General features: G+C 37.3%; 1 protein-coding gene across 5 annotated transcripts in view; it reads right to left on the bottom strand.

Moving 5' to 3' along the window:
* The window catches only part of Cals (calsyntenin-1), a 296,934-nt gene that overhangs the window by 12,636 nt on the left and 265,313 nt on the right, over positions 1–18,985 (bottom strand). For 4 of the 5 annotated variants that reach the window (XR_010517613.1, XM_065221660.1, XM_065221662.1 and 1 more), the window contains 2 exons: positions 11,484–13,557; positions 8,899–9,328 (listed from right to left, as the gene is read on the bottom strand). Coding sequence is in view for 4 of the 5 variants with exons in the window: in XM_065221660.1 (XP_065077732.1) it covers positions 8,899–9,328; positions 11,484–13,557 (2,504 nt within the window). In the remaining variant the exon portion in view is untranslated. Of the gene's footprint in view, positions 1–8,894; positions 9,329–11,483; positions 13,558–18,985 lie in introns of those variants that run through there. The other variant, XM_065221663.1, reaches the window with a different exon arrangement.

The following is an 18,985-nucleotide window of genomic DNA, read 5'->3' as shown; positions in this document are numbered from 1 at the left end:
GGTTAGATCAGTCGGCACCACATGCAACGGATAGGAATTTGAAAATTTTCACTTAATACACTTTTCAACATCACTTCTGTACTTTCAAATTAACACTTTTAAAAAATGAAATTGAAAAATTATTACATTTTCACTAGAACGAAAACGACGCAGCAAAACAAAAACACGTCATTTTCGCAGCGCGGCCTACTTCGATCCCCATTTGATGTTGTATTGACATTACTGCTCAAATATGATCAAAATCGACGAAAATCGTTTAAGTGAAACCTCTCTAGATTTTCCTCATATTCGAAAAGTTTTTGCTGGAAAATCGAGAAAAAAAATAATTCTCTGAGGAACCTAGGTTTTTGCGAATTTGATTGAACGAAACTCAAATTTAAGTTTGTTTAGGCTCTGAACCATTTGGTGGATTATTTTAACTTTTGGTTAAAATTTGACAGATGAAAAGTTATCGATTAACCCTGCTATCCGAGCGTGGTTACTTCTGACAGACAAGAAGTTAAATTTTGACGACCGTGGCTCGGAAACCGGTCGATCGACAGCACGGGGATTTTCGAACATAAGAAATAACTTTCCAAATGTCACTTTTAACCACGAGTTAAATTTAACTCGGCAAATGGTTCACAGCCTTAATCGGCCTTGTGTCTTGAAGCCACACGGCGAATGAGAACGACTCAAATTTGAGTTTAGTTCACTCATAATCGCCAAAAGTGCAGGAACTCAGCGATGAGTTAATTTGCCTCATGTTTTCCCAGGTTTTTCCAGGATTTTCCAGGGAAAAATTCCCGAATTTGAGAAAAGTAAAGATTGGATTCACTCAGTCTATTGGTACTACTCCGAGACTGAATAAAATTTTCGTCAATTTCCTCATTTTCCGGCAGATTTTTTAGGCTTTCCACAGGAAACCATGGGACAAATTTTACTCATCGCTGAGTTCCTGCACTTTTGGCGATTATGAGTGAACTAAACTCAAATTTGGGTTGTTCTCATTCGCCGTGCACCATCAGTTATATTGGTGGCGTTATTGTCGACATGAGTTTACGCTACGTTCATCCGTTATCATCAGCATTGTTTATCGATGGATTCCACACAACCGAATTTGATCAATCTTAAACACGATCAATGATTCTTGTAGCCTCGGTGAATAAAATGCGCCCAATTCTTTCAATTTCACTAAATGATAAACAATTAGCATACAGCGAGGTAATCCCTGGGGGCAAGACAGTTTTTGATCATGAGTAATGTTTGAGTTCATTTTGAATAACTCTAGTTGCTTAATATGCAATGCAAGGCAACACAGCAGGCGTTTTTGTGTTAATTCACCTAGAGTAAAACAAAGACGTTCAACGGTGATAAAAATATTTAAATTCCGCTGCTTTCTGAATCACCGTCCTTTAGTCCCATGACCATCATACTTCTTCTGCCAATCCTTTGTAGACCTTTTTCAACCGAATCTGATGCAACCTGTAATCGGTGGAAGCTGACCATAGCATTTACAGATTCAATCTATGAGTCAAACTAACAGTCTTCTGTGGTATTTGCTGAAGGACATCTGTACTTTTGTACAGGTAATGACGAAGGCTAGCAAACATCAAATCGGAAGTGCACTCGTATAACGACGAAGGTAACCAATGCTAGATAGAGCCACGCCTAATTCCAGGGCGTAACAGCTTTGGTAAACAATGACTTCTACGAAACCGGGGTACTGTTGATTTGCGTGTGCAAGCCTTGACTTTCTAGAAATCATCGAGAGAAGTCATTGTTTATAAAAGCTTTTATGTCCTAATTTTAGCTCTATCTACAATGAAACGTTCGATCAATAAAAAAAACATAGTACTCACTGGAAACTAAACAGTAAGCTGTGTATGGGTAGTGAAGTGAAAACGTCAACAGGCTTGCTGAAACTTCTCAAATTCACTGGAGGTTTTAAAACACTCTTGTTCTGCGAGTTTAGCCAGCCCTCACCTCAAGTGAGTGGCGGCAGGAATATGGAAGAAATACACAAAAACTCCTCGAGAGAGAGAGAGGGAGAGTGAACTTCAGCGAGAGGATGATTTGACGTGAGGTGCGCTTTTCGAGACTCCGGATGACTTTTTTGTTCGACGCAAGAAGCTCAAAGTTCACCCACAGTGAAAGTAAGAGCGTGTGATAGAAAACATGAACACGAATGGCAGCAAACATCACTCTCATTTTATCCCCCTTCGCTCACAAGCTCTGAAGCTCAGTGGAATGATTTGGCAGTAGGCATTCTACTCCTCAGAAAAATACTACGCTCGGCTCATTTCAAACTCGCGAGCGAGGCTCCATCAAGCCTGGGGTTAAGGCACTCAGCACATTATGCCGCATTTAGATTCGGTACAGCTTGGGCACATCTATCGGCACACCTTCGGCACAATCTCGTAGGCATTTGATTGTTGTAAATAAAATGGGGGCACTGCTGGCCACTGAAGTTGTTCACAACATTACGTGCTGTTTAGCTGTATATTCAGGAACATTCTCTAATTAAATATACCAGAGGAACTCAGAACAGTAGTTCACTTCTCGGTTCACTTATGTGTAGATTTAAATCCGAAATGCCGCTAGACCGATTTATCCTTGCGATTTCGAACCAAAAGATTTAAGGTGTCAGAAATACCGGGTTGCCGGGATGAGTATTTTACAAATAATCGCAGCTTGCTCTATGACCAGCACAATCGGCACACCTGCGACACACTTGCGACACACTGAAAAAAGATGACCCAACGTAGAATATACTAATGGAAAAATGGTACAGGCATCGAAAGCTCTCAATTAATTACTAAGGAAGTGCACCTAGAACACTAAGTTTAGAGCAGCCAATAAGCTAATATGCAGTAAGCAATAAGTTTGAAATGCGAATAAGAAGAAGAAGAAGAAGAAGAAGAAGAAGAAACATAAAAAAGATGGCCTCTCGTGGCCATCATAAAAAAAAACATGCTAGTGATCTGGGTACTGCGGACTCACTCAATGTGCTTGTCACTTGGGAGCCAGTCAGAACTGTCAAACGAGAGCCAAACATTCAGAAGCAACAAACTCAGTTACTATTCTTACCTCTCGTCAAGCATTGCAATCTCATAAAAAAGATTCAAACTTTTTCATAACACATTCTTAATTGTAAGCTCAAAGACAAAAACCAACAGGCTCAATGATGAAAGCATAAAAACCAGCATAGTTTTTATGACTCAGCTGAGTTTTCAATTGCAGTAAAACATACTTTGGCGAAACATGTTTGTAAACAAACTTTGATAGAGTCATGGGGGCTCGAGCACTCCTGGCTCAGAGCTTTTGGCGGGAATCAACTGAGAAAGAACAAAACAATTTTAAACTTAAACAAATTTTCAAGCAGTTTTCCATTGGCTTGCAAAATGAAATCGATTTACTCCGCAGTACTCAGCTAGTGATGAAGATTTCTAAATTTTGCATGGCGGGCTATGGAAGACGGGAGAGAAGTTTTAAAACGCTTCATTTTTCCGAATGAATTACTTTTAATAAATTTGATTGTTACTATGGGTGTTAAAAAGTCAGATTTTTTTTATTAATTTCGAATATTTAATGTAATATGTATATTATGTATCCTTCGAGTTTTAATCGTCCGTAGAAACATTGAATAGAAGTATTTTAAAATGTCACTCCCATACAACGCTGTGCCTTATTTTCTGTATCATCATACCGCAAGAGGCTAAGTTTCATAGGCCTATCGACATTTTTTTTCAAAATGACTACCGAGAAGTAGAAAGAGAAAGTCGCAGATTGAAGAGTTCTCGATGTTCTTGTTGATTTTTTTTTGCAAGGTAAGGTTTGATAAATGGCTTGGTTTTGAACAATGGTCCACCTATGAAAAAGTTAACTGTTCTTATGTTCTAAACAGTTTCTATTAGATATATTGCGAATTTGGCCCCAAAATAGACTCACAGAAGCATAATTGTACCACACCATAAAATGTTCACACCGTTTTCAGCATACATTGCACAGTGGGGTGACCCTAACAAAACCTTGACAAATTACTGAAAGGCCTTGTAAAAGGCCACCAAACAATTCTATATATCAGTTTCAAGGCTAAGAACCATTTTCAACTAAATTTGCCAATTTTGGGAATGGTCCCAGAACGGGTACCCTCAAGGAAGTGGCCAAAATGTGTTGAACTAAAATTCAGCATGCGACATTTTTGTTGCAATAATTTGTTTTCAAACTAGCTTACCGATGGTCATAACCTACTTTGCTGCCATGTTTGTCTTAGCGTAGAACCAATTTGTGCTGTTTATCAGAATTGACCACTTCTTCAAGCAGTTTTGGCGTGACTTTCTACCAGCGATTTCACAAAACTGGACCAACTAATTTCTATTTTTTTATGAAACGCACAAATGTTGGTTACTTTCCTCGATGTTCTAGAAGAAAAAATCTCAAAATAATGTTTTATTTCATAGTTCGAGTGGTAGTAAACGTTATTTTAACTGCTCGAATGAAGTGGTTAATTGATACCAATAAACATAATCTTTCACTAACTTTTGAATGTTTCGGGATACGATTTTTGAAAACCTGATAAAAAATGATAGTGCTAGAAACAAAACTGGATGTTTTTTTTTGATTTTCATGATGGAACGACGGTTGACGGTTTATTGAAATGATAAAAAATCTTTTCTTTTCAATTTTATCGATCGGAAATAAGGAAAAAGACATTATAAACACAGTCAACTCTCCACAACTCGATATTCTATAACTCGATATTTTTTTATAACTAGATGGATTCTGCTGTCCCTTCGTTTTCCCATATATCGTACTCTCCATAAGTCGATGTTTCTACAAATCGATGCCTCCTTTGGTCGATGATCTATGTAATGTTATTTTGATTCCATAACTCAATGTGTCAACGGTACAGCTTCTGATTTCCTTGATGTTGATGTTAAAATTTATAATAATTTGTGATGTGTTTGTCTTATTAAATGGCCGTGGGGAATACAAAGAGAAAGTCGACGAAGCGAATCTGTCAATGTTACTTAGGACCTAATGTAATGTTCAGCTTGAATTATTCCGTCTCATGCCAGGAAGAAGAAGAATAAACACTACTATAGAAATTCATGGTGTCTACTACCTGGAAAAACCTGGAAAACCTGAAAGTTTATTTTGACCGGAAACTTGGATTTCTCAGGGATTTCAACATTACTCAGAGAATTTTCAAATTCTCTTACTAATGATTCTCAATTAAGAATATAATACATGCAAATATTTGATTTTCCTCGTCAATTTCTTTTACTCATTGAACTTATTAGATCCTTAGTGGACTTATTTCCAGAAGCAAAATAAATTAAAAAAAATCAGGTCCCTGAATTTTTTTTTCAGGTTTTGAAATATGGATATTTTTTACAAATTTGAAATTTGATCAATTTTGAAACTCTGTACTCAAACATAATAATACTTGGAGACATTTTCAAGAACCTATTTCCTAGGTATTTTTCAAGATCACAGATTTGAAAAACATCAAGATTAAGGACCTTGCATAATTTCCAAGGCTCATGAAATTGGATGATAACTTCTAAGGAACTCATTCCAAGGGAGTTCTGGGAAGAACTGTGAGGAAAACTTCAAGTGTAACCTGCTTTCAATGTAGTCCTGAGGTACTGCAGATTCTATCTGAAACCTTAAGGTAGTTCTGAGTAGCATCCCAAGTAAACTCTGAATAGGATTCGACATACATTTTAATGAAAATTAATTCGAATTTCTGAAGTTCTTTCCTAAGGAATGCTGACGAAGACTCCAAGGAAATTCGAAGAACGAAATTCTGAGGATAATTTCAACAAGTTTCAGAAAACTTCAAATGAACTTAGAAAATAATTCCAGGAGGCTTCTGACTGGAATGCCAAATAAATTTTAATGAGAAATCTATGGAATTTGATACTTCACTGCAAGCGAATTCTTACGGAACATTCAAAATGAGTAGAATTCCAAGGGAAGGATTAAATTCAGAGGGCATTCTGAAATAAATTCATTGAAAATTCTGAGAGTAATTTTAAAGGATTTCTTACTGATTGTATCTTCGCCATTTTTTGGATCGACTCATATTTTGGGGTATTGAATCAAACTTTTCAAAATAAAGCACTCTATTGAAGGCTGCTCAAACTCTGCTGGTGAGTGCTGTCAGAAGCAGCATGTAACAATTAATTACAGTAATCCACAGAGAAAATAGATGAAGATAATCGATCATTGCTGTGAGGCCCGCATGATTCTGAATGCTAGAATCTTAATTTTGTTTATTGATTTAGTTAATCCAAAAAAAAAATGATAAAAAACAACTGTCTGGTTACCAGCAATAACAGATGATGATAGTTTAAGAATTAAAAATGATGCTAACATGTCAATAGATCTGAAATCTGATCCTTTTAGCATTCTGATGGAAGGAGGTGTGTTATGATATAAGAATCACAACTCTTACCTTCCTGTTAAATTAATTAAAAGTAACTTTCCTATACAATACATTCCAGATCATGATCAAACATGTACCAATTATGGCTTATCGAAATCAACTTAGATTTTCAAAGTCTTCCGCTCCCTAATAGGTCGACTGTGATGACTTTGATTGGTAGACCAACCATCTGTGCCTGCTGAACACGTTAGTGGTGATAGATCATGACTAGGTTTTACGATGTTTTTCCATCAGAATACTCATAATGTTATGTTAACTCATCTCTGATTGAGTTTATATCTGTTATATTAGATTTGGACAATTTTAAAACAAGCTTTGCATCATTCTACTCCTTAGCAATCAATTTTTATTACTAACGTCTTACTTTCAAGAGCTTTGCTCCTAAATGTAATCCTGTTTATAATTGTATTGCTGCTAAATTAAATTAAGACGAATTCCTGTGGAAACCTTATATCTGAATAATCTCATTGTCACCTCGAAATTTCAAGAGCACAAATATTGACTCTCGCAAAATATACAACAATGAAACTGATACTCCACGTATGATGCAGTAACAGTGAGTTCCAGTTACATGAGCGATGTCGCAAGAGTGTCCGAGATTTGTCCTCTAGAAAATTTAATAGTGATAGTGCATATCAGTCATTATGACGGCCATTTTTGAACTCTTCAAGGAATCACCTTAATGCTTTCACAGAAAAGAATAAATAACGGCCTTCAGCAGCACATCTCTCTTACTGTTTAGTATGTATTTCCTGAGATGTCTTTCGCTCCCTTATGAATTATTAATTTATTAATTAAGAACAGATTTTCCACTTTTGATTACAAAGTCTACGTCAAAGTCAACAAAAGTAAGTACCGTAAAACGGGATAAATTTGATCACCAACATTTCTCATTGTTTTTTCAGGGAGTATCGACGTCATTCATATTGTATCTGAACATAAACAATGACCATGACAATAAACCTCAGTGATCAATTTTAGCCCGTTTTACAGTACACTCTTGTGAACGAATGCACATTCAGAAGAACTTCGGGTTGTTTGTTGGTTGGAAGTGGAAAAGACAACATATGAAATAGGAGAAATGTCTCTAATGTTGGCCTATGGATCTAACATTGGGCCCATCGCTAAAAATCTGCTATTTATCAATTTCATCTAAATTAACGCGTTATTGGGACGTTACTAATGGATATTTTGGTTGCTATTGAAAATTTAGTCGATTGCTGAATTTATATACATTACCTGCATTTCCCCTACCACGGGAATGCTGATTGTATTTAAATACTTTATTAGCGAGATTTTTAGCTAATTGGAGCTGACTTAATTACAACGCAAAGAGAACTACATCACCATTTGTAAGTTTGTGTTATCACTGAATTTCATCAGCTTTAATCGGTATTGAAAAGCTGTATAATATAATAGCTTATCTGCTCAAAACGGAAAATCATTCCAAGCTATAATTTATTTTTTATCGAATTAGATATAAAGTACTTGTACACACTGACAGTGCCAACTATCAAGTTGGAATGAGAAAAATTTGAATCTACGTTATCCTAGTTGCGGCTTTTACAGTAGATGCTAGAAGCTGCAATATCCTGCGGACAGAAGTAAAATGAAGTTGATTATCCTCATTCTCTGAATTCCAATCAAGCACTATCAGGATGTCGCTACTGTCCTTTTACTGACCGTGCGCCTTTGGAAAGGATATGAGATCGTAGGGAGGAGGTGTAAAATAAATTAGCAATGCTAGGTCACATATCTCCCATACTTTTGAGTAAAACGTTGAAAACGAGCTGACATTCACAGGTAAAACGCAACAATCTTCATTCTTTGGTTCATATGTGTAGGTATTTTATACAGTACGAGAAATTCCTATAAGCGCATGGCTATTTCAAATGTCAAACCGAAAACAAAAATATTGAGTATGTATGCATATTTACACCCATTGTTCTTAAAAATAAAAGAAGTGGTTTTAGCGATTAACTTTTTTCTACCTACCTCCGTGTGACGAAGAAAATCAAATGGCGTTTAAATGCGTTTGGACGGAATTGAAGCTCGTATTCTATCTCAACAATATGTGACTCTTTATCAAATCTTATTAAATTTGATAAAGAGTCATTGAAACAGAAACATTGATTTTTTTTATCGCGTGGGTTGTGCTATCAATGCTTTTCCTCTATGCGAAAGAGTGACTCACACCATGAAACTAAGACCTACATCAACTCGGGATGAATGCGTAGATTGTGCCAATGTTATAGAATTTCGCATCTAAATTATAGAAATTTCATGTCAAATATAAAACCAAGGAACAAATAGAAATTTAAACACTCATAATGACAAATGCATTACATGGCTTATGTAATGAGCTGATATGTTAGATTCTTATGCAGTAATCAAGACATTATTTCGAAAAACATCCATGCGCTTATAGGAATTTCGTTCACTGTACATATAGGTATACTCACATTGTTGAGTTGTCCCATTCCAACTGGCTAACATTCTTGTAGCGTCCGTTGATAACCTCCTCATCTTCCGAGTCGGAATTTTCCGACTCTGAGCTCTCGTCCGAGAGGTTATCATTCTGCATTGGATTTATGGTGATGGTTAGGGCCGAGTCATCCCAATCCAGCTGCTGCTCAGGAGCCACCTTTGGGCAGGGTTGGTGCTTTTCCAGGTTCTGGGCCTGACTGGCACTACTTCCGCTACCGTTGTTCCGCAGACGGGCAATACCAACACCGCAGATTAGCAGCACAAACGACGCACATATGACCACGATCAACATGGTCGAGTGGGACGAGGCCAGCTGCGCTTTCTCGTGCGCCAAATTGTGCACTTTGGACTGTGACTCCTGGATGTCGTGCGAGTGCAGCATCGCATGAGCGTACTGGTTTGTGTCTAGAAATTGAAAAGATAAAGTAAAGAGTAATTTAATTTAGAACGTAATTTAGCTACAAAAAAAATTAAATTGAATTCATTCAATAGAAGAAATAAGTTATTATTTTTTCGGTGAGGGGAATTCCAATTCCCCTTGTTAACCATTTACATTCAGCCAACTGCTTCGTATATACCTACAGATGTATATTAAATCAGCGAGCTTGTGCTTGGGTGCTCCATTTAATGTCAAAAAGTTAATAGCTTTTTGCACGGAAGTCGATTCGATTTGTAATTTTCGACAAAATTGTTCTGCAATATTGAGCTATGTGTGAATTTATGAAAAGCAAGTGCATATTTTCTTTCCGTTTACCATACGTTTTCCATATTTTAAAACTCTTCCGTAAATTCAGATCGCTACCAAATTCGTTCACATGTGGCACAGTTGATGAGAAACTAATTACAAATCGATAAAGCAATGGGGAGTGAGAGTAAACTTGACCCAAATAGAATGAAATAGATTGTTGCTTATTTACTAACAAAAACTTGATAATCTCAAGCATGCCAGCAACAATTATTAAATTATTCAACCATTTTTTATGCACATCAAATGAATCATGTGCGAAAATGAAACCAATTTTTTGCTATTATTATGCTAAAATTCACGGAAAAAAGTTGTTTTTTTGTAAAGTCATACAGTCCTGCAGTTCATTTTTGCATTAATTCTGTTCAAATAAAATAATGTACTGCAAATCATCCGGACAACCCAAGAAAAATATGCGCATAATCATTTTTTCTATCAAGCCTATCATTTGTCAAGGCTTGATGTAGCTTTATGGAGCCGAAATTCATTTTCTAAAAATAACGATAAGACGCAACTTGGAGCTAAAGTTAGAAGAACGAGGATATATTATTCCCGGTTTGCTCGAGTTTAGGGACTACAATTTGTAAAAGGATGGAAGGGTATTTGAGAACAAAGAACACCAGGATATAATTGGTATTACACATTGGGCCAGGAATAAAATCTGGCTGGACATAATTAGTAACTCTTAAATGAAGCATTTCCGAGATCGGTGCCATCTGCAATAATTAAAATGAGGATTATGTATTGAAATAATCCGAATGGATGGCACCAAAATCAAACTTTTCATTATGAAATTTTAGTGACTTGACGTATTCAGTAAAGTTGTTCATTTAAAAAATAATCAACTCTGTCAAAAAAGCAAAAAAAAAAACACAGTCTACAGTTTACGAGTCATTCAGATATCAAAAAATGAATTACTGATAGAAAATGTAATTCTTTTTCGATTGTTTTGGAAAAATTGTTGTTATTTTATCTGCTTTGAAATTTTCCGTCCGTTTATTTATTTTTTAAATTTGCCTATTTTTGAAATGATATTACCTATAACTTTTTCTGATTTGCAGATAGAACCTTCTTGTCTGGAGTAAAGTTTTGTATTTTATGTATTTTTAAAAATTTGTAAAAAAGTTGTGACTTTAATACCAAAAACAAATAATGTCGGAAATATTTTCAAAACACTGGTTTCTGAGGTCCTTTTATTTTTATACGCTTCATAACTCAGAATCGCAAGCAGATAGAGACATAGCGTTTTCTACAAAGTTTTTAGTTATAAAGCAACTTACAATTTTGCTGAAGGCTCTATATTTCTATCTGGCCAAACTAAAAAGTTAAATTTTGCAGCTCTACCTGTGGTGAAGTTTCGAACTATAACTTAACTTCATTCAATGGGTCTTGTCATTTGCAAAAACTCTTCTGTAGACACCCTATTTAAAAAAAACACTGTGAAAGGTGCTAATGAAAAAAGTTCATGGATTTGGCCTTTCGCACCACTGTGCACTGGTCGTCGCCAAGGCGAACGGTTTACTCAGTCCAATAGAGTTTCAAATGTGCATCATATAAGGGAAATGTCTCTAATGTTGGCCTATGGATCTAAGATTGGGCCCATCGCTAAAAATCTGCTATTTATCAATTATATCTAGATGAACGCGTTATTGGGACGTTACTACTAATGGATATTTTTGGTTGCTATTGAAAATTTAGTCGATTGCTTAATTTATGTATGGGCCCAATTAAGGGATACTTAGGCCGACATTACCTGCATTTCCCCTATATATATATAACATTAGTATGGTAAAAAAGCAGTACATAGATACTTACCATGCGAGTCTGCAGCGACCGCAGCACTGGAATGTATCTGACCATCGGGAGCCGAGGTCGGAATGACTGACGGTACCGCCATCAGCACGTTGGAGGATGTGGCTGCAGACGTGGGCTGCTGTTTTGGATGCAGCACCGTCAGTGTTAACGTATACTCTGCATTTCGGAAACGATCGTCCACTTGAGCGCAGGTCAGCTTAAATACCCGGTTTAGGTAATACGCTGGTTTCTTGTTGATGTAGACCAACGATTTCAGGATATGTAGATAATTTTCAATGGAGTCATAACCAATCATTTCAACTCCATCTTTGCTGATTTTAGTTTTGATGTCAAACTTGAACAGCGACTCATCGGTTCCATCTTTGTCGTCGATAGTGATTTCCTCGTGATCTGGATTAAGGCTAGGGAAAACGATGACTTGGCATGAATCGAGCTTTTGCAATGCTGGACGGATTTCCTTGCCAGTATAAATACTGATATTGATTTGTGCTAAAATTTTCACTCCATCCTTAATGTCCGGGTATGACACTAAATGATTTGAATTGCCAGTAATTGCAATTTGTGGTTTTTGATCAACTGTTAAGGGTTTGTCGACAAGAATCTTGCTGTATAAGGTAGCTGATGGCGTAGCTGGTGGGGATGTTACATTAGATGATGTAACCATAATATACGTATCAATTGTCGGTAGTCGAATTGCTTTCTTGTTTGGACAGCTGACAGTAGTCATGACTTGGATATTGCGACGACCGATTGTTGGATTTTCCTTCGTGTTGATATACTGGATTTGCTGTAGGAGCTGCTCGATATTGCTCTTGTTGCTGCCTTCAATGATGATTTTGTTCATCTGTGTATTGGACTGGATCTGCTGTTCTGGTTCCAAGAAGTGATCTGGTGGAGGAAGCAGTTTTTCAGCACAGTCAGTTCCGCAGCGGATCTGGTTGGGTGTCAAAACCTTTTTCAGTGACAATTTTATTTCCGAAATATCTCCACTGAATCCATGCTTCAATCGATTTTCCGATCCCTGATAGCATGCGCCAATGGCGAGAGTAGTATTGATACCATGTGCAGCATGCAGTGGCCAATCGTCGATGACTTCCGGATTACTGTGACGATCTTCTACATTGCTTTCGAACTTAACACCATCAACGTAAAGGTCAATTTTGGGTAAATCTACATTGATTGTGTAATGATGCCATTCGTTATCGCAAACCTGGGGAATCTTCCAGCGCCATTCTGCTGGACTGAAGATGTTCAAATCACCGTCATTAAAGTTTTTACGCAGCAGTAAAATTAGTCGACAATTCCTGACAAATAGAGCCATGTGATGGCGATTCATTTTGTGGTCGTCAGCACTGCAAATAATGTGCTCCTTACTGTGTTTATCGTTGGATGCGATGCTATGATGGCGGAACATTGTCATCATGCTGAACTGGTGAGCAGCGAAATCTTGAGATTTGACCACATTTTTCGGAATGATTGAACCCGTGCTTCCGTCAAAGTGGAAAATCGATTCACTTCCCTCGTCGTACATCAGGTCCTTAGTCCACTCAGTATTCTTTTTCAAAAGGTCAATTAACCCACTCTCAATCTGCTCTTCTTCGCTAAGTTTCTTCAAACATTGGCTTGCATCCCGGTCGCAGCCAAATGAAATATGTTTAGTTTTGAGTGAAACCGAAGACTGAATAACCATATCTTCCCCTTTGCACTGCATATCGCAAAGTTCAAGGTGTATCTTCGGGAAGACGGATACGCTCTCCATTGAGTTAGCAATGTAATCAATTCGCTCGGCTACTCCCATCACGTGCGCTTCACAAACTCGACGCACACGGATGTTCACCATCACTGGGGCAGATTGCTTCATCGCACAATCATAGGCCACAACTGACAGAATGTGGTTATGGGACGCTTTGTGCGACAGTGGCTCGGTGTTTCGAATTGAGCCCTCATTGTCGATCGTGAAAGGCTGATCACTGGTGAGAATTTCATACTTGCACACATCGCCGAAGAGGGGTGTACAGTCCTTGTCTGTCGCTTCCACTCGGATGATTTCCTGATACAGACGACCTTCGTCCACCTGCAACAAACAGAATGAGAAAATGGAGCGTTACTAATGTGTTTAGTCATTTACTTATTATGGCCCGGGTACACAAACTTTATCGAAATAATTCTCATACTGTGGCGCTTGCAACCTTTGTATTTTGTTTAAGAAGATCGTAAGATTTTACCGCATCGACTTGCGAAAGTTGTAATCGTTCGTCGCATACAAAGATGTTTACTTAGACACTAAATGGGGTGGGATTACATTTAATTAGTTTGCTCTCAGAATGAAAGGACAAACATCAAAACAAGAAAAAGTGTTATTGGCTTATCAGTAAATTTGTCATTCCATTTCACAGTGTAAAACAAACTCTCTGTATTTTCAGTCGACACAACGCTAGTACAGCAAGTGAGTACATTAAATTAGTGAATACATTAAAATAAAAATAATTTACTTGGCAGACAGATTTTACGAAGAAAATGAAGAGTGAATTCTAAATCTTGACTGATGCATTTAAAGCAAACATAATTACAATAACAAAAATTTCCACTCAATATCCGTTACGCAATAGTCCATGCATAAGTGATCAAAAACTATCTCTGAAATCAAATTTATTTTGCTTGGTATCTTTATTTTGTATTCTCATGTGAAGGTTTTGCTCATGTCAGATTTTGGCTACTTCCCCGAGGACAGAGTACCCTCAACCGGTGGAAACTAACGATTTTAAATTGGCTCACTACTTGACTAGCCTATTGGTCCCAAGCAAACGATTAACGTACTCCATTCTAGTCGAAATTCTAGTACTACACTATGTTTGTTTTGATTCACTATGAAAGTTTGACAGACAAAATGAGGGGTTCGTGGATTTTCCTATGTTTCGAGGGGTGCATCGATTAGCTTGTGACCGAAGATAGTACCAGAGCTGAACCAAAAAGTTGAACACGTTTCTTCGGGACCTTCTAGTCTTAGAGTTACCTCTATGGTACCCTCCAGCAGGGATGCCAGCTATACAGACATTTTATCAACCATACGGACATTTGATCAAGCATACAGACCTCGATTGAGTACGTACATTATACAGATAGGCCTATTCTACGCGGCGTGTGATGTGAGGTAACAGTGAAGTGATGGGGAAGTGACAATTGTCGCCTCGGTTTACAGCGTGTCACCTCACCTCACCAGCCATGCAGAATAGTCATGAGATATTGGTAGATAGATACACATGTGTACAGACATTGATAATTATCCATCAACATTCAAAAATAGTTGCAATTAAAAATTGACTTGATCAAAATATATACCTGTTTATTGTACAGCAAATATTTGCCAAAATGCTGGGTAAATACTCCTACTCGTATGACACGAGTTTAGCGATTTCATGGATTTCGCTCGAATTTGCGTGTGTGAATTTCACACGAATTAGTTGTTCTGAATCTGAGATTAAATAAGTTTCAACTTTAACCACTTCAAGGACAAATTTTCAAATAGACATAAGGGTTTTTCTTAAAAATTCATTAACTGTAATTTTCTCATGGTAGCTTAGGGGGAACTTTCTAAGACTTCTTGGGAACGTCTGAAGAAGTTTTTTTAATGGAGTCATTGAAAGAATGCTCTTGTTTTATAATATTGCAATGTTTGATGAAATTTGACGAAGGTCCATAAAGCTATCAGAATGCATCTGAACCTCTCTGGAGTTTCTGAAGCAGCTCTGAAATCTTATTTACTCTTAGATCTGATCTTAGAAGTTCACTGAGCCTATCTGAAGTCTCGCAATTTCTTCTGTTCATTATCTCCCTGATTACCTAAACATTTATCTGAGAAGTTCAGCCGAGCTCCAGACAAGTTCAGAGAGCCTTATAGAAGTTTGATGTACTTCAGGAAAGTCTTGCAGATTTTAAATACATTTTAAAAGAAGAAATGTGGTCTTCAGGGAAATTCAGTTAAATTTGGAAAACAGCTAGAAACTTTAATGAAGAAAGACTCAGGAAAAAAATATTACAGAAGATTAGTGCGGAAGCCTGGAAAATTTCAAAGAAATAACTTTAAAGACGCCCAAGGCACTATATTTTAGTTTAAGTCATATTAAAAAGATTCAACGCCCTTTAAAACATCGTGAAGGAAGCTTGGAGTAATTTCAGACAAGTTCAAATTAACCAAAAAGTAGTTTAGGAATCTTCAAAAAAGTTTAGAGAACTTGAAACAGCAGGAAACAGTAGGAAATTTGTAATACGATTTAAGAAAATTACAGTGCATGAAAATACTTTAAGAACATAAAATAAGTTCTGAAAACTTCATAATAATTAAGGGAATCTCATGGAAGTGCAGGACACTTCGTGAAAGTTAAGAAAGTTCTTAAAAAGTTCAAAATATGTTCATGGAGGTTCACAGATCTACCAAAACCCGTCGAGATATCGCTGAAAACTCCTAATTAAAAAGTGTACCTTATATCTTTGAATCAAATTAGAGGTGGATTTGGTGCTGATTTTATTTCACAACCCTGAAAATGACAAACATTTGCCTTACCCGCAATAATCTTTGCCATAGTCCTAGTAAGAGTATTGAATTTGCAGTGAGCACACTTTCCAAAACAGAGGACCGGTCAATCACTTTCCACAATCCCCACAAGACAAACGCAGCACTCTGTGACCATACGTAAACAGCAGAGAAACAAGTAAAAATTAAAACAGAAATTTACAATGTCACAACTCTCTAAAGGATTCCAATAGCGCCTGCGGGGGCAACGTTCAATACGTGCAAGTGTATCATCTTCCATCAGAGGTCACGGATTGCGATTTAGAATTGGTGCTGGGAAAATACGGTGATGTGAAGCGTGTCATTCGGGAGAAATTCCCACGGACTTGGGCCTCGACATGTACAAAGGTGTACGGGGTGTATATATGGTGCGTAAAACAGGCAATTTCCAGCTCGCTGCATTTTCTTAATCGGTTGGGCAGTGATGCATTGCTCTTTTGGGTATTTTTCATTACTTTTTATTTTTTAATGCTATCGTAAAATCCAGTTGAATTTTCAGTAAGCCCATTGTAAAAAATATAGCTTAATGCTTTGCATCTCCCTATCAAAATACAAAATTTTCGCACCGTAGAGCTACACTGTGTCTTTTTACTGAAGGTGCACTCGAGAGGGCTCTCAAGTGTAAATTTAGCGAAAACACAGAGTGCGGCTATGTGGTGCGGAAGTTTTGAATTTTGATAGGGAGATTAGTAGCACTTAACTATCTATTTTAAGATGGATTAACTGGGGGCGACCCCAACGTTGTGGTTAACATCCATACCTCACACGCCAAAGTCACGAGATCAAATCTCACCCGGACAATTCACGAATGACCCAAGAGTGTTAAAGTGACTATAAAAAATATATCATATATCAATATTATCAAGAAAACAAAAACATGTGTTTCTTACGAAGGGGGGGGGGGGGGCGACTCTATCTACGATGCAGAAAAGATTGTGTTTTGCTGTGGTTGGCTGCGAGTAGATAGAAAGAAGATTGAGGCCGATTCTGAAGATTTCCTGCAAAAGATTATGCAAGTAGGTAAATGCGAGAAATGAAAGAAGCTTTGATTCGGTAGTGTGAGATTTTATGAGCATCTAGAATTGAGATTTAGATGTGTCGCCCCTCTCGGTTTCAGATTCTCAGTGGAAGGTTGTGTTTATCAACATAATAAACCTAATTATTATTTTCAGTTGATAACTAATTAATGACAGACTTCTTAAGAGATTATTTTTTAAAGTTTATTTTTTATTTTTAGTTACGGCCAATATTAATTGATGCTTTCAGTAGCTGGGTCACATAGGGTGTCCCAGAATGTCTAAGCACGAGTTTAGAACACCCCTGCTTGTTTCAGATGACGTTTAAACAGCTGATTATCACGCTGAATCATTGTTTACATTTCGACCAACAGTTTCGTGTATCCCAAGTGTCGGTTCTTTACATTACCATGACAATGCGAAGCAGTTACGTTTTCGATTTTTTAAATCGTGCTTAGACATTCTAGGACACCCTATATTCGTTCAATTATCCTGCTTATCCTATTTCGCACTCTGCCGGGTAATTTTAGTCTTGCTAGGCTACAGTTGTAAAGCAACAGTCTTTTTGATGTATCAATAATGCTAGTTCAAACTAGAGGAGTGGATTCAAAACAAGCTGCCTTGACAACCTATGCCTGGGTGGTTTCTAGCAAAAAGATAGGCGCTTCTTGATTGGCTCTAGCTTTGACTATTCGTTTGACTCAAAACCAGCCAGTCCACTTCTTTCTTATACTAGACTACTCTTAGATTAAACCTATAATAAGCACAGTAGGAACAGAAAATAAACTAGCAGGGGAAATGGATGTAATGTCGGCCTAAATGCTCCTAATTTGGGCCCATACATAAATTCAGCAATCGATTAAATTTTAAATAGCGACCAAAAATATCCATTAGTACCGTCCCAATGACGCGTTCATCTAGATAAAATTGATAAATAGCAGATGGGCCCAATTTTAGACACATAGGCCAACGTTAGAGACATTTCTCCTATTTTCTCGTTCTTCGGAGTTACTGTTACTGTACGAACAATGTCACGGAATATCAATAATGCAACTCACTTGCGACATCTCGTGAGCTATTCGAGGAATAAAGCTTGCTTGCCAAGTCTCAAACAATGTCTTATCTAATCTAATCTAACACCAACACAGCCAGTTCTTGAAAGCATCCTGGAAAATGATATGTATACTCACATCATTTTTCTTGTCTATTTGATATATTTTTCACATCGAAGATGCGTCACACATATCAAAACGGCCAGGCCTACTGTGCAACATTTAAGGGGCAAGATGATTCAGAAAACATCGGACCTGTTTAAATCGAAGATTTAAATACGATGCTTCAGAATCCAATAAATACGTTCCGATTTTGGTAATTATTTGCCAAGTCTCAAACAATGTTGCATACAAGTTCCATAGGATGTATAGAAACGTCAAAGTGATTCCATGCCAGCGCTGTGTTGGGGGATTCATGAATCGAGTTTAATTGAACGTTAAAGGCGTGTACGACAATTGAGGAGAAAAAGTTACGTCTATTTGTCTGTGCTGCAATAGATCAAATAACTGGTTACAGAGAAAAAATCTGGATTGAGTACCTTCTGCATCTTATATTTCCTTCCTAAATATGAATCTCTTCAAGGTTTATAAAACCAAAGTTTCTCTTGAAAGCCAGAATGTTTAATTTTTCGATCATTACCCAAGTACCATCTTGTTAGGCATTCAACAGCGCAATGAAGAGAGTCTCGAAAGTCGTTCGGTAAACTCTTCTGTATGATAATGATGATTATTATTATTAGCAGACTCAAGACATTGAGACACTTACCAAATGAGCCTCTGCTGTGCGGATAAGTGTACGACATCTACGTCGGACTATTGGAGATGAGCATCCTCAAAGACGGTGTCAATGACTATGACATTATA

Source organism: Ochlerotatus camptorhynchus, unplaced genomic scaffold, assembly GCF_037179485.1.
Source record: "Ochlerotatus camptorhynchus isolate MF236.1 unplaced genomic scaffold, CSIRO-AGI_Acam_v1.1 ptg000146l, whole genome shotgun sequence".
NCBI lineage: Eukaryota > Metazoa > Arthropoda > Insecta > Diptera > Culicidae > Ochlerotatus > Ochlerotatus camptorhynchus.
This window is presented reverse-complemented; position numbering and strand designations above follow the sequence as displayed.